This window comes from Anolis carolinensis, chromosome 1, assembly GCF_035594765.1.
Source record: "Anolis carolinensis isolate JA03-04 chromosome 1, rAnoCar3.1.pri, whole genome shotgun sequence".
Taxonomy (NCBI): domain Eukaryota; kingdom Metazoa; phylum Chordata; class Lepidosauria; order Squamata; family Dactyloidae; genus Anolis; species Anolis carolinensis.
Genome location: NC_085841.1, coordinates 72,055,529 through 72,077,271, shown reverse-complemented (window position 1 = coordinate 72,077,271; position 21,743 = coordinate 72,055,529). Strand labels below are relative to the sequence as shown.

At 39.2% G+C, this 21,743-nt stretch overlaps 1 protein-coding gene across 1 annotated transcript in view; it reads left to right on the top strand.

Annotated features, from left to right (window-relative positions):
• Positions 1 to 21,743, top strand: part of tulp4 (TUB like protein 4) — a 114,444-nt gene that overhangs the window by 37,405 nt on the left and 55,296 nt on the right. Inside the window, exon 2 of the mRNA XM_003215770.4 lies at positions 2,324 to 4,549. Within this exon, the coding sequence (XP_003215818.1) occupies positions 4,298 to 4,549 (252 nt within the window). The 5' untranslated portion in view covers positions 2,324 to 4,297. The remainder of the gene's footprint in view (positions 1 to 2,323; positions 4,550 to 21,743) is intronic.

Sequence of the window (21,743 nt, the reverse complement as noted above, 5' to 3'; positions counted from 1 at the left end):
TTAACAAAATTTAAAACAAGGATGGTGGATATCGCCAACTGAAGCTAAGCACAAACGGGAATTGGGAACAGAAAATTGGCTTACCTATCAACAAATTCTAAAAAAAAAAACAAATCAAAATGAAATGACAATAAAGACACAAGAAGAAATCAAGCAGGAACACCCAAAGATATCGTGGTTCCAATACTATAAAATACTACAATGTTATAAAGAAGACGTTAAAGTAGGTTTTGAACAAACTGTAGGTCCTTGGGAGTTAATTATGCAAAGGGGGGGAAATTATTAAGACATTATACCAAATACTGCTGCAATGGGCAACGGAGGAAGAACAGGTTAAGAACTGCCAAGTGAAATGGGCTAGAGATATAGGACATAGCATAAACCTAAGTCAGTGGGAAGAGATATAGTGTAAAAAAGTTGAAATTCACCACAGCCTCTGAGATAAGAGAGAATTAGTATAAAATGCTTCTTAGGTGGTATTATACGCCAGATAAAATAGCTAAATTTGGTAAACAGGCCTCCAACAAATGTTGGAAATGTGATAAAGAAATAGGGACCTTTTTCTATCAATGGTGGAAGTGCAAAAAAGTTTAAAAATATTGGAATGAGATACATGACACAACCCAAAAAATATTACAAATAAAATTTTCATTAAAGCCTGAAACGTACCTTTTAGGCATTACAATTGGAAAAATGAATAAAAATCAGGATAGAATGCTTTTCCTAATGGGTACTGCTGCCAGGATAGTCCTCGCTAAAGTATGGAAACAAAATAAGATACCGTCTATAAATGAATGGATCTTGAAATTAATAGACCTGATACAAATGGACATTCTAACACAGAAGCTAAGAAACGCAAAGATAAGAACAGATTGGTCAAGCTTCAAAGACTTTATACATAAGAATGGAAACATATTTACAATTGATTTATCTGAAGTATGAAAGACAATAACTATGAATAGGTCAACTGGACATTGAAACGGACGTTGGAAATCACGAAAATACAACTCCTCAGGAGGACAAAAGGAAGTCTTCTTTCCTTTTTTTTCTATATATTTTTATTTTATTTTTTCCTTTTTCTTTCTTACTTTCCCTCTTTCTTCCCTCCTTTTTCCTATACCTTCTCTACCCATCCCTTTTCCCTACTTTACCAAAACTCATCCCCCACAGAATTGTTTTCCTCGCTTTAGCTGTAAAATAACACTTGAAAAGAAATAAAAATTATTTTTAAAAAATTTAGAACAAGGATGGATAACACGTCACCCTTTTTCTTTGTGTTCACTGACTCAGTTGCAGGACACCTAAGCATTAATGGAAATGCTGTTAGATTTTCTGCTCCTCAGTTCCATGTTCTGTGGATGGATCCTGTGGCACATAGCCATACACCAGTGGTCTCCAACCTTTTGTACTCCAGATGTTTAGGGCTCCAGGTTTTGCCCTGTCCAACTTGTCCAATGGTCAGGAATTCTGGGAACTGAAGTCCAAAACACCTGGAGGACCAAAGGTTGGACCCCACTGCCCTACACTGTAGATAGCTGTGGAAATTGCAGATGGTGATGTCAATTTTGGTGGAACTATGGTATTTGATAAATACTCTTGAATTTTTGTGTGACCTTCCTGATCCTGAGGAACTGACTATAGTATAACCGCCATATCCATGGGGATATATTCCTGGACTTTGTTTCATATATGAAGCCATGGATAGTTGTGAACCCTATTTTCAATTAATGAATGAATGAGAGACTTACCAAAAAGAGGGTGTGGCTTCTATAGGAGGCCTTAAGTCAGTGGTTCTCAACCTGTGGGCCCCCAGATGTTTTGGCCTTCCGCTCCCAGAAACTCTTAACAGCTGGTAAACTGGCTGGGGTTTCTGGGAGTTGTAGGCCAAAACACCTGAGGACCCACAGGTTGAGAACCGCTGCCCTAAGTGAATAGGTGGAACCACGTATATCTATTCCACGGATGGAGTGTGTGTGTCATAGTGTATCTCTTCTTAAAATGCTTGCTGGTGAAATCTCATATGTGTTTTTGTGGAACCAATAATCATTATATTGTCTGTGTTACTCTTGCTTCATTTTCAGTAGTCCTATCCTACTTAATACTTCTGATCAACAGTTATGTACAATGTCGTCTGTCAATTTCTTTTCCCATAGGCTCATAACCTATGAAAAAATACTTTTGAAATAGCCAAGATAATTGTCTGGAGTAATGAATTTAGAATGCACTGAATAGGTTTAGTTTTCTCATACTTCAGAGTGCATAGCTAAATAATATTATTTCACTGTGTGTGTGTTTATAATGTTTCATTTTTTTTATTTTACAGATTAGAAACACCCGAGAAGCCCTAATTTTGAAGGACAGATGGCTTACAAGACTGCTATAGCTAAACAGTGAAGCCAGATGCAACCGAAATTGCCAAGTTGAAAGTGTGCCTGTGCATACTGTGCATACAACACATGCATACATATCTGCAGCCACAGAGACTGGCAGTTACATACTTGAGATAGTTTTATCAATTGATGAAAATTAATTCAAGGACCAGATGGAGCAACCTGGCAGCACAAGGACCAAAAGCCCGTGGAATGCCATCTGCTAACAATGGTCAACCCTCCTCCTGGTTTATAGCGCATAAAAAGAAAAATACCAGTAGTTGCAGAAGACGACATTCTCTCAGCATAGTAGAAATGACACAAATATCTCTATAAAAATGAAACAGTTTCTAAGAGATTGGTATCATCATCCCCAAAAGAGGAATAATGTTCACATTTCTTATGAATATGCTTGCTAATTTAACAGTAACAAATAATTGATTGGCGGGTGAGATTCTGAAAAAAGTGATTTGTGGAGCAGTGGGACAGATCTAAGAAGTTGAATTCTGGAGACTTTGGCCTCTTGTGATGAGTTTTGCAATGAGATGTGTTACTTTCTCTTCTCTGCTCTCCTTTTGTTTTGTTTTTGATTCTTGTTAATATTACAAATGCTGATAAATATTTGTCCATAAATGTTACATAGAGCATTTGAACATTTTTAGACAACATTCTACAACTTCAAATGTGTTGGTTGAAACTCTGACTCTGTGCTCTATAAAAAAAACCAGTAAAAGAAAACATATTGACTGAGCAAAGAACACATCCCTATAGACTCTAAAGGGAAGGCAAGTTGGATATTTTTGAAGTGTGGGTCCCCTTCTCTTTTTTTCTTGTTGGCTATTCTTCCTACTGTCTTGCATCCTGTGGGATCAGCAAGTAATTGCTGGCTGGATGTGCTTTTAGCTCTGGCACTTGTTTTTATAAGAAGATGAAAAGCAAGTTCTGTGATTCTCTTCTTGCAGCATAAAGGGAAAAGACAGAGGCGTCGAACAGCCTGATGTTTTGGAGCAAATTTCATGGTTCACCTGAGGTGAACATATCTGCTTTAAAAGCTTAAAAGTGCCAGGGCGTTTTAAAAAACAGACTGCTAAATGAGAAGGGACTTTTGTTCTTATGCCTACATGTGGCATCAGGTCCTGAGGAGGCAGGCAAGACAGCGTGACAAACTGAGACTCCTGTGGAAGCTGCCAAGGAAATGGGATTGCCTTTGGATTGCAAAAGCGCTTGGGTTGAACAGTGAGCAGTGGAGTCCAGAAAGGGCTTTTCTGTCTGGCCTGGCACATTGTTAACTGCACAAAACTTTGTTTTGTGGTCTCACATGGTCTGCGTGCCTTCCCCCTTCCCATCTTTATGCAATCTGCTTCAGCTTTAGCGGCAGAAATGTGTCTGATGGGGAAGTTGTGTCCGAGGATGGTTTTGGGGAAAGATTGAATGAATGTCCAGTGTGCGTACCTATGAAAATCCAACTGGAGAAAATCTTTAAAGCCTTAAGTTACTTGAAACCTACACATCTGCAAACCTTTGTCTCTGGAATTGCGTGAAGCTATACTAGAAATCTCAGGCGTTACGGTGGTTATATCCAATTGATCAAAAAGGCGACTTGCCGCTTCTTTGAGCGCCTCTCCTGCAGTAGCTGTTTCTCCAAAGGATAAGTGTGCGAGGGCAACTCTTACAACTCTAAATCAAAATGAACCTAATTTGTTTTTGTTTTTTTAAACATTATGTTTTCTTAGCCAACTGTCATCATCTTTTATAGAGAAATTTTTCACTATGCATTTGGTGGATATTTATAAAAACTGACTTTTTCTTCTTTTCCCACTCCTCGTATTTGGATCTGTCCGAAATTGTGGGCGTATCAACAAAACAAAAGATTTACATTTTCTGCACTAGACGCAGTACTATTTCAAAAGGGAAAAATACAGTAAAGCATGTATGCAGCTGTGGAACATGGGCCTGTTCTCTGCAGCGACTCCAACATCCTCTGCCTCTCTTGGAAAGGCAGGGTTCCCAAAAGTGAAAAGGAGAAACCTGTGTGCCGGAGGCGCTATTATGAGGAAGGCTGGCTGGCAACTGGAAATGGCCGAGGAGTAGTCGGTGTTACCTTTACTTCCAGCCACTGTAGAAGAGACAGGAACACACCGCAAAGAATCAACTTCAACTTAAGGGGCCACAACAGTGAGGTTAGTGAATTCTAAGTACTGTTTTAATCTAAGAAAAGAGACCAAAACAGTCTGAATCAAAATACTCATGCCAAATAACATGATGATTTAAAAAGTTTGGAATCCTAATAAGCAAGTGGGTTTTTTTTATTATTATTTGGCCACATACAACCTTGGTTTGGCAAGATGTGCATGAATAGGAATGAACTGGAGTGACCTTCAGTTCTCATCCTTCCTTGTCCTCCTATTCGCCCCTGAGCCCAATTTGACTGTATAGTCTGGAATGGCAACCTGTAGGTGGCATTAACTACAATTATTTAAGCAAACTTTGAATTATGGTCTCTGGAGATAGCTTCCCAGCCAGAAGAGAAAAGGAATGAGCAGGAGGGCATGCTTGCTGCGGTGGTGACTGCTAGTCTTCGTGTCAGTAAGAGCATGAATCCACTTTTGGTTTTAATTTAAGAACTAGAGTAATTGAATTGGAAGCGATGCAAGGGCCATTCAGTCCAACTCCCTGCCATGCAGGAATACACAATACAAGCACTCCATGGTTAATGCACATTCAAAACATAAGTTAAAGAAGCAGATCCATATTGAAACCCAAAACACATGTCTTGGTTTCTTGCGGCTCCTCCTTGCGTATGTATGCATGTTTCACTAAAACAGTAGTTCCCAACTGTGGTCCCCAAGAACGAAAATATGGTCTGCAGCCTCACTGTTACTACACCATTGCAACGAGAGTGACTGGTCTAGTGAAACCCTCTTATAGTGCCAAGGCAATGGGGATGTCAGGAAGGGAGTGGCTGACTACCCACGAAAGGCATGACAACAAGCCTCCTGACTGCTGCTTCTCCTCCTCCTTCCCCTGAGTAGAGCTGTTCCATGTGGTGCCTGGAAGAGGAGACGCCTTGGTGTCTTTGTTTTAGGCCTGTTCCTGGGGTTATTTCGGGGGCTGATTCAGAAAATTTCATTGGATAGACCACATCAGCTCTAGATTATTAAATATGGTTTTTTGTAGGTGAGCAGATGGCGATTACTGAATGGCATATATTCTGTATCAGAAACTAGAGCTGATGTGGTCTATCCAATGCAATTTTCTGAATCGGTACCCCCAAAATCAAAGCAAATCTAAATTTGACCAAAAACTGATTCATAACCCTTTTGGTACTAAGATTGGAGAGCGGTCCCTGGTCAAAAAAGGTTGGGAACCACTGCTCTAACACATGGTACAGAACTACCAGTATAAGAGAAGAATGATTTTGTTCCTTGTCACTACTTCTCTGAACACTATAGACTCAAGAGTTTGTATCTGATAATGTTTTGCCATTGGTGAGAAACAAACAGACCAGCTTCAGAAAGTTCAAAAATAAGCGGATAAAGCATGTGCCCTCTCTTCCTTCCTTCTTCTGAGCTCTCCAGGAATACAGGCATTGAATATAAGCATGTGCAAGGGTCTATGTGCACTAGCTTCATCTATAGAATTATGTATTGCAAAAATGTCTATATGGCCTGTTTCTAGCCAAAACATACGTGCAGAGTGAGAGGATCTGGAAGTGTGGCCAGCATGGTAGAGTGCTATATGTTGAATTGGCTTAATCCTGATAATTGACCACATGTCATAACAGCCACGTGATCTTGGAGGTGTCTATGGTCTTCAGCTTAGAAATGGAGATGAACACCAACCTCCAGAGTTGGATATGACTAGACTTAATGTCAGGGGAAAACCTTTACCTTTACCTACAGCTATAGGAAAGAAGAATAGAATAGAATACTCCAATCATCTATTAAGTGTTGCAGGAACATGAGTGTTATCCTGGATAGTGCTTTATTACTGTATTTCCAGGATCAGAAAAAAAATGTCCTACTGCTGTTCTCTTAATTATAGTCAAGTTTTTTAAGATTTGGGTGTGTGTTTTACAAAGCAAAATACTTTTTACATTAAAAAGATGGAAGGAAGAGTAATGCTCCTACCTTATTAGAGGAGTCTACACTGGCCTTAAGCATTTCCTTGCTGTTAATGTGGCAGGAAGTGTATAGCTGGTGTTCAAAGACGTGAAAAGTTGAATCAAAAAAAGCCAAAGGCTCTGTGTTAGGAGTTAATCCTGTCTCCTTTTTGTATGTGTTTTTTTTTTTGCACTAGTTGTTGATATTTCTGTTAAAGTCATTTTATTCTTGCTGCCTTGCTCTTTTATTTCAAACACCTTTTCTGTTTTTCAAAAATGAGAAATAAGAACAAGGCTAGCGTTATCAGAATGGTAGCTTTTGGGAATCCTTTTGTTGCCTATTAGAGAGATCAGAGTTTTAAGGCAGGGATTTGGTGCTTAACTTTGAGCAGCATGAAATTTTGCTTGCATAGAGATGTTTTGAGAATGTCAAAGTCTGCAATATACATGATTGTAACATTTTTAAGGGCAGCTGGCATTATAATTTAAGTTCCTGCATCATTAATGCGTGTAGGGAATGGGCCCAGAGAATGCCTTTTATAGCCAGATATTTCAGAATGTTAATTTTGGGACCCATCCAGAATGAGTTATGTCTGTTGAATTCATCAGATGGTTTCGCATGCTGTTCAGGAACCCATCTGTTGGCAGATACAAGGGTAGCAATTGCTCAGAGCATGACCTCTTCAGTACCTGCTCTAGTCATGTAGAATATCCTTTCCCCACCATGGAGTTATCATTTGTTTCTTTTAGGACAGCAGCAAAAAAAATTGCAGTTACAATCCTGTAGCTCTTGGGTTGGCTCATTTGATAGGTTTTATTTTAATATGTGGGTAGGCAGCTCTGGAAGGCAAGAAGCCCACATTAGTTCTCTCGAAGACCTTGGGGAGCTGTATCCCCCTCAACATGTATTTGTTTTGTCCCCAAACACCTTCTTCTTAAACTTTTTCCACTCATGACTCCTTCCTGGCTTAATTTTTTTACATGACTCCAGATATATAGGTATACAAAATAGGTATAAAAATCAAACATTTACTGATAATAAATCAGCATTTGCAAGGCTTGCTAAACAGCTGAATTTTTCTTTTATTAAGTACAGCTGACACATTTTCTATAGATTTCAGAAGACTACACATTGTTGCTAACAGATTTGAATGAATAATAATAATAATACACTTTATTTATATTCTCCCCTTTTCCCCTAGAGGACTTAATGAATGGTGTTCAGAAACCTTTTACTGTTGCCAATTTTTTTGTGATCCCAATATTGAACCAAGGGGCCCTTATGTGGGGTTGGGACCCACAGTTTAAGAAGCAGTACTGTAGTGGATACAGGGACACTTTTTCCATGTTTTAGTCCCAGCAGAAGTTTTTTTTAAAGCAGAAAACACTTTTTTTGATTTCCTGTTTCAAAGCTCTCCTGGGCAAAAGTGTCATGGACAGCCAAAAACCCAGTGAAAATGACCTTTAGGGCTATTCGGGAGGCATTTTCTCTTTGAGACAAAATGCAAACAAAAAAGACCATTGTGGGAGCCTGGAGATTTCAAAAGTAACCCTAGGGACTCCCCATTTTGCCCACCTAGTTTTTTAGCAGCGAGTATGTCTGCCCTTTGATATTCTTGTATATTTTTGTTCTTATGTTGTGATGGAGTTTGATATTCAAGGGAAAGTGGAAGCCACTGAATAAGGGAAATGTCACAGAATCACAGGTGAATTTTTAGCAACCGAAACATGGAAGTCTAGGTTGAAATTTAGTGTTGCTATTGTTTTCTAACAGGGTGAAATTATGATGGGAAAGAATCCAATAAAAACTATCTTTGTGGACACTAATCTGAATCTGATTGTATTCATTCACTTCAGGGAAGACCCTCCTGATAACAGATTGCTTATAGTCGCTGGAAGCAGAGGTTGAGTCTCACATTGAAAATGACTCATAGACCCCTAAGCAATTCCACATGACAATCTCTACATCACAGCTGTGCTGATGGTGGAGTGTGTGTGTCTTCTCTTAATATAAAATCCTGCTTCAAGATAATTAGAGTTAAAAATAAGAGGTAGAGTCTAAAATTAGAAGATGGTTTATTCTTACAAGCAATGTCCTGCACTTAGCAATATGAAAATGTGTGGGCTGTGGCATGTTCCATTGCTGTATCTTTCTGGGAAAAAGCTTTGTTCTAAGACAGCCTCATGCTAATTCTGTTTTGATATCAAAGCTCTGCATGTGCTTGATTTATAACAAGCTTGAAAATGTAAGAAATAGGCCTCCAGGTTTTTGTCTAGATCAAATGAAAACAATGATGCATAGAGCAGTTTTCATAAGCTAAAACCCAATAATGATTATTGTTTTATAAGTAGAAATGCATATCTCTTAAAACATTAACCAAAATGAATATTCTAGAACAATGTTTTTTTTTAAATGGATTGCCTAGCATCTCTTCTGCTATATACTGTGCACTTCTGGAAAAGACAGAGGTAACGATGTTGTAATTTCAACAAAAATCTGTTCATTATCAATGGTAACAGAAAAGCACGATGAAGACTTTCTAATATTTCCTCACCTTTAAACTGAACATTTATAACCTCATAGCTCATTTTCTGTCTTTCTCTTAATCCAGGCTGGTGCCATAGTGATTAATAGCCTCTGATTGCTTGCTTCCCAGCCTGTTTCAGTGTTAGCTTCTCTTCTCTTGAATTTGGAGGAGAGAAAAATGGCTGCATGACAGATATCTTCCTATTCTTTTTAAATGGCAATAAAAACAACTATGTTGCTATTACTGTTTTCCACTAAAGAATAAGGATCAATAAGCAATTCACGAATTGGTCTCTTTTACCCACCTCAATAATCCATTTAAATAAAAAAGTTTAATTCAGATAATTTAGAGAGGGATTTCAAAATCGAATCCTGCAGTCCGAGGTAGCAGGAAACAGTAAAACCAGTAACATTAGAAAGAGCTGTCATCTTTTTTTACTCTTAAACTTTTGTTATGCCTCTATTCCCTGGGTGCATTTTGTCCACTTTTTGGAGACTTAAGATCTGGAACAAGATGGGAGGTTTGCCTCTCATAACTTTGAAATGCTTACCATGCATGGTTTTAAATTGTGTGGTGATCCTTTAGGAGTCCAGCAGTCCTTCTACTGTAGGGCTTCTCCAATCTGTGCAGGTCAGCCATGATGTGACAGTGGAGATAGAGCCAGGGAAAACATCTTCACTCTCCCCACTCTTCTCAAACAATATCTGGTATCACCCTTTCCATACTCTGAACCTAGTTTTCCATGATGGGTAGGACAATGGTGATATGGATGTGGACAAACTTTCAATAGTCTGTTATCATGGACAGACTACTATCTGATGGGATTTTGATTCACCAGAGCTCAAATTATCTGCAAAAGCGGCAGTGTGATTATTATCGTCCACTCCAGGAGGTTTGTGCACCCAGACTGAGTGCTGATGGTTCTTGGGGAGGTTCCTGTTGCCATGATAGATGATCTCATTGAAAACCCAGATAAGTGATTCCAAGCTCTGGTCTCTTAAGTGTTCTGGACTTTTAATTTCCAGAAGCCTGGGCCACCATGGACCATGTTCACGATTCTGGGAAATAAGTCCAAAATACTGAGAACTAGAATTTGGGAAACCACTCGCAGAAATCCTAACAGTAAACTGGCTGGGATTTCTGGGAGTTGTAGGCCAAAACACCTGGGGACCCACAAGTTGAGAGCCACTGTCCTAGATAATCTCTGGAATAGGAAAATGGCCAGGGTAGTGGGCATGTTCTCTCCTATGCACAAAGGGCAACCATGTGAACACCTGATTTACTAGAGAGCTGGCAGTGATGCAATAAATGGGGCAGAGAACCTACATGATAGAAAATGTAGTATGTGCATGACTAAACACCCATTGGAAAGCCCATGATGTGACAGTGAAGAAATCATTCCCCTCCTTGGGTTTTACTCTAGGATGAAGGCAGAAAGGTAAATTAATAAAATAAATAACTGATTTTGGTCTGAACAGGCAAAAACATAATGTTATTTTTTGAAAGAGGTGGCCAGATCACTAAGTGCAGGTTGGTTATGTTATTGTTCTGTTAATATAAGTGTTAGCATTTCTTTTATTCATCTGAATGTTAAAAGGTTAGCATTCTTCATAAGATTACATTAGGTACATTTATCGAGAAAAATGGCAGAGAACTTCTGAATGGAAGAAAGGATTGCAAGTATCGTTTTATTTTATGGACAGAACAGTCTCTTCAAGATGACCTGAACCACTTAGTGTGGATTAAATTGTGGCTATAGTGTTCTAACAAATTAATAGCCTAAAGTAAAACAGTACCGTAATTCAGTTGAATGTACTGTGGTCATTTGTCTTCTTTGTACCACATTTCCTTCTAGAGGCATTTTTTTCCTTGAATTATATAATATAACATACTGATTCCACTAGTAGTGTGTGTGTGTGTGTGTGTGTGTGTGTGTGTGCATATACACATATATACACATACACAAATACATGCCTATATAGATATTATTGAAATGTTTTATTTCTCTTGCTTTCATTGGATTTCATAATTGTCAGCTGACTTGAGTTCTATTTTTCATAAAAGTATGATATAATTTTATGTTATCTGTTGTCTGTAAGTTACTTAAATATATTTAAGGGTCAAATCAATGAATCTGATGATCAACCTGTTCTCATTTTGGCCTTAGAGTAGTTCCACTTAAATGTTTTGGTCCAGGTGATTGTCATCTGGATGTACTGATGGTGGCTTTGCCATCTTTTTTCAGATTCAAACTAACAACTTCACTGACATGTTGCTGCACAAGTAGAGAACAGTCCCATTGTAGGCATGCTAGCAGGCTCCAGATAATGCTACCACTTGTTTTACACAAAGTATCAGCAGAGCATTTCCAGCAGAAATCAACAACAGCTGTTGTGTACAGCAGGCAGTGAGAAAAAGAAACTGAAGGCTAAGTCAAGAGAAAACAAGGATGCAGTCAAAAATAGAAAGAATGAGGTCAGCGTATGGTGCAGTACAAGGTAAATTAAATATAAGGTTGATTTGGTTAAACATTTTGCTTAAGGACTATGGAGACTGAGCAGTTGAACAGTAAGAGAAATCATCGGTAATATTCCAGATATCTGTACATGAGCCAGTTGTTTTTTTAAAGTAGATGAAAAGCCATATGGTGAACATGAAGACAAAAAGGGATAAGACAAATACTGCTTTTAGGAGGGGGAAACAGTTTTGATCCAGGTGGTGTAGGTGGCAGAATTGCCTTCATCCATCACCATTGGTTCTTGGTGTGGGAAGATACACCAAGGCTGAAAGGCTGCTGCTTTATTTTCATTTCAGCACATAGGGAATGTTAAAACTTAATAGGAAATAGCTTAATTGTGTCCACTTTTTAACTGCAAGGTGTGAAGCTGGAACATCACAGTGACCTTCTGAGAGCTCAGACCAGCCCTTCTTGTTAGTGAAATGAAGAAGCTTCCTCACAATTTGGAAACTGTCACTGTGCAGAAGCATTGGTGATGATAGAGTAAAATGTTTCAATGTTGTTATTTCCAAAGGCTTTAGAAGGCCTCCAGCTAGCACTTGGTCAGGTGCAGTATGCATTTTAAGCCATGTGCCTTCCAATTATTTTCCCAGTTCTTTCATCATGCATAGCCTAGCTTGGCTGCATCCATGAGAGATAATGAGTGATAGTGATTGCCTGGAAACCAATGAGAACATCAGTATGAAGACTAGCCTTATCCTCAGGAAACTTCCCGAGAAACATCTGAAAATCACTTGAGTGAATTGAAGGCTAAGGATGCAGGTCAGCTGAAATTGTCCTCTAGCTCTACAAAATTGAGGGTCACCATGAAGTGTAATCTTTCAGTGAAAACAACAGTGTAAACAATTTGGGTCTGAAGAACAAGGACCTTTCTCTGAAGTGTTTTTACCCTGAATTGGCATCCTGCTTCTATAACAGCCCTGGACGAATTGCCCCTCCCCCCTGGGAAATGCTGCTGAGCAACAACCCACTTGAAATGCATGGTTATAAAATAATACAGTGTGAATAAATATCTGAAGAAATTATGGCAGGGTGTGCACTGTGTCAATGGAGGAATACATTTTTCAAAATAAGAGATAAATAATCCTGTAGACCAGATGTTGTAATCTCATCATAGCCAAATCATTTTCAAAGCAGTGCTTTCAATCTGTTGCCAGATATATTTACATCTTTTTCCCCATGATATTTATTGTGTCATTTCCAAGACAACAATAGGCAGACCTCTGGAAAAAGAAGCAAATAAAACAACTCTCTGCATAGCCCTACCGCTCTTGATGAATGTCAGTTGGTAAATTTTTCTATTTCATCTTTCTTTGGTATACTTTTCAGTTTCAGAGAGAAAGCTACCTTAAATTTATTTTCCACTTCACATCTAATCTCTTTAGAAAAGCTTTATTGATTTTAATGAGTTGTGACTTTTAATAAATTCATTTTGAAACCATTCTTTCTTCAGTAGCCCTTTGAAACTGAAAACACATAACATGTTCAACTACTTTAGGATTATGGTGCTGCTGTTGTTATTGCCTACCTTCATGTCACGGCATCCGTATCACTGGGATTTTCTTAGCAAGAGTGATTCGAGGGCAGTGTGTGTGTGGGGGTGCCATTGCCTTCATCTGAGCCTGAGAGAGAGTGACTTGCCTAGTGGCACCCAATGGGTTTCCATAGCTTAGCAGGATTCAGACTCTGGTTTCCCAGGCTCCTGTACCAATAACCAAGCCACTATGGCATGCTTGCTCTCTATTGTGGCGTTTTTTCTTCAGAAAACCAGTGCTATACAATGGGACCTATTATGGCATTATCTTTCCATGATGTTGAGATTGCATACTCATATGAGACAAAAGCCTGTGCTGACGTTGAGAATGCTGCTGGTTGGATCTACAATGTCAGGCTAGCTTTTCTTTAGGAGTCAGACAGAATGTGTTGAATAGCTTTGGACAACAACAGTAGTGGGGAAGTGGGGGTGGACACAGATGGAGAACATCATAGAAAAAGTGGCAGTGGTAGCATAGTTGACTCTTGTTAGTACTACCGAGAAAAAGGCTATAGCAAGCTGTTCTTGAAGCCTTCTGTCTTGAAAACTTTATGATGAGATAATCCAATAAGAGATAATGTTAGAAGATGGAGACTCCCAGGTCAACTGCGGAAGAACAGAGAACAAATATCAGTAGTAGTCACAGGGACATGCAATCCCATCATCATTGGTAGCTTTGACATCACTATTATTACTTTATTTAAATCATGACATGGGCTCCATCAATCCCTTGATTACTACAACTTTTTGCTACTAATTGTTATTGATTAGACCATAAAGTAATACATTTTCTTTAAAAAACACTCCACTAATCTATTTTCTAACAAGTACAAAAAATCTACACTTGACAACACAGAAAACAACATATAAACACACACAAAAAAATAAAGTACACCAATGCACAGATACACATGCTTAATCTATCTATATATATAAAAGGATAAAGTTGTTTGGACAGTGACTATAACAACAAAACTAAACGCCCCAGAAATACGAAACTTGGCAACACAACGCAAAAGCCTTGCCTCCCGGTTACAACAACACAACCACACCACATAACCACAATCCGGACACACAAAACTCACAAAAACGCATCATGACTATAACAACACGACTAAACGCCCCAGAAATACGAAACTTGACCACACAACACAAAAGCCTTGCCTCCTGGTTGTAACAACACAACCACACCACAAAACCACAATCCGGACCCAAAAAACTCACAACAACGCATCATGACTATAACAACACAACTACATGCCCCAGAAATACGAAACTTGGCAACACAATGCAAAAGCCTTTCTTCCTGGTTTTAACAACACAACCACACCACAAAACCACAATCCAGACCCACAAACCTCACAACAACGCATCGTGACTAAAACAACACAACTAAACACCAAAGAAATACAAAACTTGGCACACAACGAAACACCCCAGAAATACAAAACTTGACAACACAACGCAAAATCCTTGCTTCCCGGTTATAACAACACAACCACACCACAAAACCACAATCCGGACCCAAAAAACTCACAACAACGCATAGTGACTATAACAACACAACTAAACACCCCAGAAATACAAAACTTGACAACACAACGCAAAAGCCTTGCCTCCTGGTTGTAACAACACAACCACACCACAAAACCACAATCTGGACCCACAAAACTCACAACAATGCATCGTGACTATAACAACACAACTAAACGCTCCAGAAATACGAAACGTGGCACACAACTAAACGCCCCAGAAATACAAAACTTGATAACACAATGCAAAAGCCTTGCCTCCTGGTTGTAACAACACAACCACACCACAAAACCACAATCCGGACCCACAAAACTCACAACAACGCATTGTGACTATAACAACACAACTAAACTGGATGGCCATCTGTCTGAGGGGTTTGGGTGGGGTCTTCCTCCATGACAAAAAGAAAGGGTTTGGACTGGATGCAAACTACAAATCCCAGCACCCCATGGCAAGGAGTCCATGCATTTCAATTAAGGGCCTCTTCCTTCTCCCTTTCCCCGCCATCCAACCCACTAACCCAGTTCCATGGCTCCGCAGGCAGGAAAGGCTGGGACGAATAGAACGAAGGAAGGAGGGAGGGAAGGTAAGCGAAGGAACGCCAAGGACAAGAGCCCTCCCTCTCTGCCCGGAAGGCCAAGAGCAAAAGGGAGAGAAAGACCATTGATCTGGTTATATTTACCCTCCTTTCTGACCAGTGTGTTCTTATCAGCGAGCTCAGGATCGGAGCAGAGAAAGGTAATAAAGGAATAAAGGAAACAAGGAGAGCACCCACTCTATCTATCCATCCACTCATCTATCCATCCACTCATCCACTAATAATAAACATCTACACAGGCAAGAATCAGCCATGCACTGAGGCTACAAGGCCATTCAGTGCTCATCTACTTCCCGAATCCCTACATTCACACTTGGCCTCCAAAAAAACAATTACAATAATAATAATGACAACAACAACAAGAAGAATCAACACCATCACAGGCAAGAAGCAGCCAGGCACTGAAGCTGAGAGGCCAGTCAGTGCTACACTGGGCCTCCAAAAAAACAATACAGTAGCATCTAACTTATCCAACCTTCATCACCACAACAACAACAACAACAATAAACACCTACACAGGCAAAAAAAAAAGAAGACTATTCTACCACAATAAAAATATAAACCACACTCTGCAGAAGCAGACATCACGATTAACAACAAACTAAAGACAACAGGGATCTCAAGCAATTATCAATCAACACAAAAATTGAAGAAGGTAACAGACTTTAAATACTACTACTAATGTGAATATAACGAACAGTGGAGGTCACAGCATAAATACAACCTAATGTAGACTGACCAACACCACCAGACTAAGCCACAGCAACGCGTGGCCGGGCACAGCTAGTATAGATACTAAAACAAGACTAAGAAACATAAAGATGAGTCTACAGAGTTCTCTCTTTGTCTGCTGGGTTTTTAGTTCTAACTGGTTCACTCCCTTTAAGAAATATTATATAGTCACACTTGTGCATTTAATAACATACTACGAGCTCATAAATCCCACAACTAATGATCCCTCGATTACTCCACTAAAACTAATTAGATTATCTAAGTAACATTTTTGAATCAGATGAGAATCCTTCTGAAAGTTTTAAACAGCCTAGTATGAAGTTAAAATTGATTGCAACCTCTTGTATAGCTTCCTTGCATTCCACTGAGGTTTTAGTGAAAGAATCTCCTCATAGAAAGTGGTATTTAAAACAAAATCAAACTGATCTTTTACCTGATCTTAAATACATCTTAATGGAGTTTTGGTGCAAAATGTCAATTGAAAGGAACAGAATTACTTTCGGGTTTCTCATTTCCTGCCTGTTTTGAAAACCCAAAATTGAGTGTAAGCACTGTTTCTCTTCTCCCTCTGTAAAATTAGGTAAACCACCATATGGCTTATTCTTTACAAAGCTATAATTTATCTCCTTAAATGTCTGAGATTCTGGCACTTCTTCTTTAAACATTAGGCCTAGAATATAAACAAACAGCTCCAGCAATCTTTCATCTGAATGATTCTCTTCTTTTATTTTTCAAAACAGAGCTGACTATAATATCTTAGAATAAACATGAACTCAGATTGTTGCAGTGCAACCTATAATCCACTTAATGTCACCGCCCTGATGAAGCGCCGTTTGATTTCTGGCAGTGTTGCTAGGATTGGGTTGGCACTTAATCTGGCACTGAGGAGATGTCAGTATTTCTGCATCACCCTCACCATTCAGAGCATGAAATGAAGAGAATTCATCTAAGGCCTAGCAACTGAGCTCAGAAGTCTTCACTGATGATCTTTGTGGAAATGTCCTACAACTTGAACAGAAGGAAGAGAAACAAGTGACACAAATGGAATGTAATTGTGGAAGGTGAAAAATATTGCCCTCAAATAAGAATACTGCTCTTCGTGAAAATTTCCTTCAGTCTCCAAATTTCTAGCTTTGCAGAGAGCGAGAAGCTGATAAGTATTCATACATACAACTCTTCCATTTTCTGTTTGCATTCCCTTGGTTACTCTGCCTGTCCCTTTTCTCTGAATGCCAGTATTGCACTTCTAAATGCTCGACTGAAGTTGTAAGTTACTGCAATCTAGATATTTGGAGGCTGAAGAAAATTGCATGAGAGAGTGTGAATTCTTATTGGGGGGTGGGGAGAATAATGCTCTCAGTTTGCTATCTCCTTGTATGTATACCCTGAAGACAAAACCCTTACATTGGTTCCAGAAAGCTAGTTTAAAAAGATGTTAATAAATGAAAATAAATAATACATCTATTTAATCAACATGGTTGGGACTCTTGCCACAGGGCATGGTGGTTCTACAGCCTTGTGTACTTGCCCAAAGCACTCTCAGATGAGCAACCTAGCAAACAAAAGAACATGGCAGTTTCCTCCTGCAGTTCTGCCACCACACCTGTTTTTTCTGGGATGGATACATGGTGGTCTCTTCTTCAGATGGCAGGGGAAATAACTGCAAATCCCTACCCCCTGGAATTATTGCTAAGCCAGTGGAAAAGAACGGGGAGAAAGTCATTGCTTTATTGTCATACTTTTGCTTCTGCAAAGGTGTTTATTTTTCCTCTGTTGCTCAGAAGTCATCACCATGTTTCATCCCTTTTTCCTAATGGCACAAGTGGGTGTACTTTGACATTTTTTCCTATTCAGAATGATATATTGTATTATTCACCCTGCTAGCTGAGTTTCTAGCCTTGTAAACAAATACGAACAACCAGGGGAAAGAATCAACAGCCTCTAAAATAAGTGAACTGGTGAACAAAATGAATTTATGTCTTCCCAAAGGAGAGTTTGTTCTGTACAGGCATAAGTATTTATACTTCATCTTCATCACTTTGCTCATATACAAATTGCAGTTGGCAATACTTTTCTGTTTGCAGCATGCAACTTTAAGGGAGCTATGCAAATAGAAAGTAAATTTAGTGGGAGATAGCATTAACATTCACAAAATGAGAAATTGACTTTGATTGTACTCCATTCAGGCCTGATTATCCACATAGTCATCATCTCCAGCTTTAATTACTGAGTAGGCATATTATCTGTATATGGATTTATCTATACACATGGAACAACTCTTGTCTCTAGTCTGCTGATGGTCTCTAGTTGTGCAAATTGATCACAAGGCTCTACTACCTGCAGCTTCCATTACTATGAATGAAGCTTCCTTAGCATGAAACTTGTCTATGCACAAGGAGTCGTGACACTTTATATGTGGTAGTGGTCTTCCCTCAGTTTCTACCTAAAATATTCAGTCTAGGAAATAAAAATGTTATCATTTGAATCTAATCAATGTGTACTTTAGTCCTAGACATGTTTTGCCAGAAAAATGGTTCCACCCAGAAACTAAACCATTCAGAATTAACTGCCTTCTTTTTGGTTAACATCCCCACTTTTTATGTCTATTGGAAAAGCTGGCTTGAGGCTTTTGGGAACAGCACATTCTTTCACTTATTTTCGACATGCGCAGATGATAACAGTGAAGTCAAAGGCATCCATTCTTTGTTTCTAGATGGGAATACAAAGTATGTGAACAGGTAAATTAGAAAAACTGGCCATGGGCCCTTTCATACTTCACACTTATACTATTATGATTCTATTTTAACTGCCATGGCAATATCCTATGAAATCATGGGATTTGCAGTCAAGAGAGAGGCATTTAAAATTCTCTGCCAGAGAACTCTAGTGATTCACCAACCTACAAATCTCAGAACCAAATAGAATGAGACCAAGACAGTTAAAAGTTAAAGAGGAATTGTACTACTATAACTGGAATTGTAGTGCTATAACTGGAAAGTATGAAATGGCTCTAGGTTAGTAATGTTAGGAACTTAGTTGGAAGGTTGTGTTTAATTCTCAACTGGATTTAAAAGCATCCTTCCAGGCGTGGGGTTTATATGCATTCCCCATATCAGGCCAAATACTTTGTGTGATTTCACCAAACTCTTCAGTTGGTTGAATGCAAGTGCTTTGGCATTGCCTGTTTTATTTTAAACTAGCTTGGGTACCCCACGGTGCCCGGGTTATTAGAAGAAGGCATTGTTTGTTTTGGGATGTTACGTAATATCACTGGAGTTTGGTACAGATCCGTCATTGGCTGGGTTCAGTGCTGTCTGGATAATGGTGAACTACAACTCCCAGATCCAAGGTCAATCAGCTCCAAACCAGGACAGTTGGTCATGTTGGGTATGCACAGTTGGTCTTGTTGGGTCTGTGTGCCAAGTTTGGTTCAGATCTGACGTCAGCTGGTTTCAGTGCCTTCTGGATACAGGAGAACTATAACTCTGAAAATCAAGGTCCATTCCCACTAACCCCTGCAGTATGTTCAGTTGGTCATGGGGCTTCTCTGTGCCCAGTTTGGTCCTAATCTGTTGTTAATGGGGGGTCATAGTTTCTCTGGATGTAGGTGAACTATAACTCCGAAAATCAAGGTCCATTCCCACTAACCCCTGCAGTATGTTCAGTTGGCCATTGGGCTTCTCTGTGCCAAATTTGGTTCCAGTCCATTCAGTGGGGGTCACAGTATTAGTGAAGGTAATGCAAGTCTCATTATCTGTGGCACGTTTGGTCCAGATCAATCGTTGGTTGGGTTAACAATGCTCTCTGGGTGTAGATCTAGTACAACTCTTGTAAATCATGACAAATTCTCCCCAAACCTCTTATTCAGTTGCTGATCAATTGGTGTGCCATAACTGTGTGCCATAGGAAAGGGTAGGAAAGGATTAGGTTAGAGGCAGTGGGCGGGGTGATGCAAATTAAGGAACCCTGGAATATCCATTCTGAAGTAGAAACAGATCATCTAGGATGAAATTGTCCCTGCATGAAAGCCTTTACTTGGGTGGGGGGCAGAATGGTGTTTGTGGAGGACTCTGGCAGGGTTGGAACTACATGTTCATGGCACTCACTATAACCTGCATGTCAGTGGAGGGAGGGCCATTGGTGTCTCCTGCTCAATGGGAACTATAACTGTTTGTGGAGGTGGGAGGCTGTCTGTGTAAGTGGAAACCTCCTCCACATACACACATACACATTTTCACTTTTATTATGTGTATAGATAGATGGGCAAGTATTTACTTTTTCAGTTGCTTGTGGTTTTTGCACTCAAGGACAACCATTGTGCATTGGCAAGCCGTTGCCCTGATAATTAGCCCAGCATTGATGTTTCTCTTCATCTTTGCACTTGGACAGTCATCTCCCATTCAGTTTATAGAAAAATGATCCCTGCCTTTGTCTGTTTTGCTATATCAGCACATACAGGACTTGAATAAGCCTAAGTAAATTTTGCTGTGTTGAAAGGAAAATCTGTTTGACAATGACAACCAAAAATAACTTGAATGGCTTTAAGAATGTACATTCCTCTTCAGAGTTAGTCATAACTAAACAGAGTGGAGACGCAGAGCTGATAGATGCTGTTTTGTTCATGTCAAAAGTAGCCACAGCACTCTTTGTCCTGCAGACGGGAGACCTTGCAAATTCATCACTGTGACTGGCAGTGATCTTTCTTACCTACCGATTAATATGAAACTACTCACTTGAATATTGTATGACCACCGTATTCATGGGAATACATATCTAGATCCCATTTGAAAGCTTCTTCTAAAATGCATCCAGTGATGCCTTGCTATTATTTTTTACGAACATCCACATTTCTTATGATATCTGTTTTGGTGCCCAAATGTATACATCTATGTTTTTAAGTGTTTTGGAAGTAGGTAGTGAGACAGGCTTATCTGCTCTCAATTTTCGCTTTCTCTATTATGGAGAATGTGGTTGTTTTATTTTGCATGTTCCAACCAGACAGAAATGGTTACAGTACAACTGGCTAGAATAAAAATACACTTCCCATAGTACAATGGGCTGGGGAAAAAAATCTACCTCTTTCAAGTTTTATTACATTGTTACTGAAGACACAATGCTGCCAGAACTACTAGTCTATGTGTCTCTATATTTCACATGCAAATGCTGCTAAAACACCTCCAGCAAGACACAGTATAAAGACGAAAGGGGGGTTTGGGGGGCATTAAAGCTTTTATTTAAAAAAGAGTATCTTTGTCAAAGGCTTTGTGTACAGTATGTCTGTACTGTGTGGCATTGTTCTCTTTAGGAAAGAGAGAAAAATATTTTTACTGAATGGTTCATTCATGTGTGAATGCCAACAATGACCACATAAACTGCCTCTGAAAAGATTCTGATGTTCCTCATTTTTTCACTGAATAGGTTAACTAAACCGATGTTAATGTTTTCATTATGGAGAGAAGCTTGGTCCCTCCATCCTATTTTGTGTGTATTCTTAAATAGAGTGCTGACATTTTGCCTCACTTTGAAAACACTAAAATATTGCAGTTCAAAATGCTTCTGTTTGTTCATTGACACTGTTTCCTCTGGATAGTTTCCCATATTTTTAGAAATCCCAGCATCTATTTTCCTTACTCATTAATATGTCTGTCCCTTATTAAACAAGGGGATGGCTGCTGATTTCTTAAGAAGGAGATACCTCTTAACGTTTCTTTCTTGACAAAGAAAAGAAAATCATTTTCTTGTTTTGTCACAGATTGGGAAATTCCTGCCTAGAAGCAGGGAGAGAAGTGCAGTAGTTGGTGGCAGAAGAAAAAGGGGAGCTGTACCTTT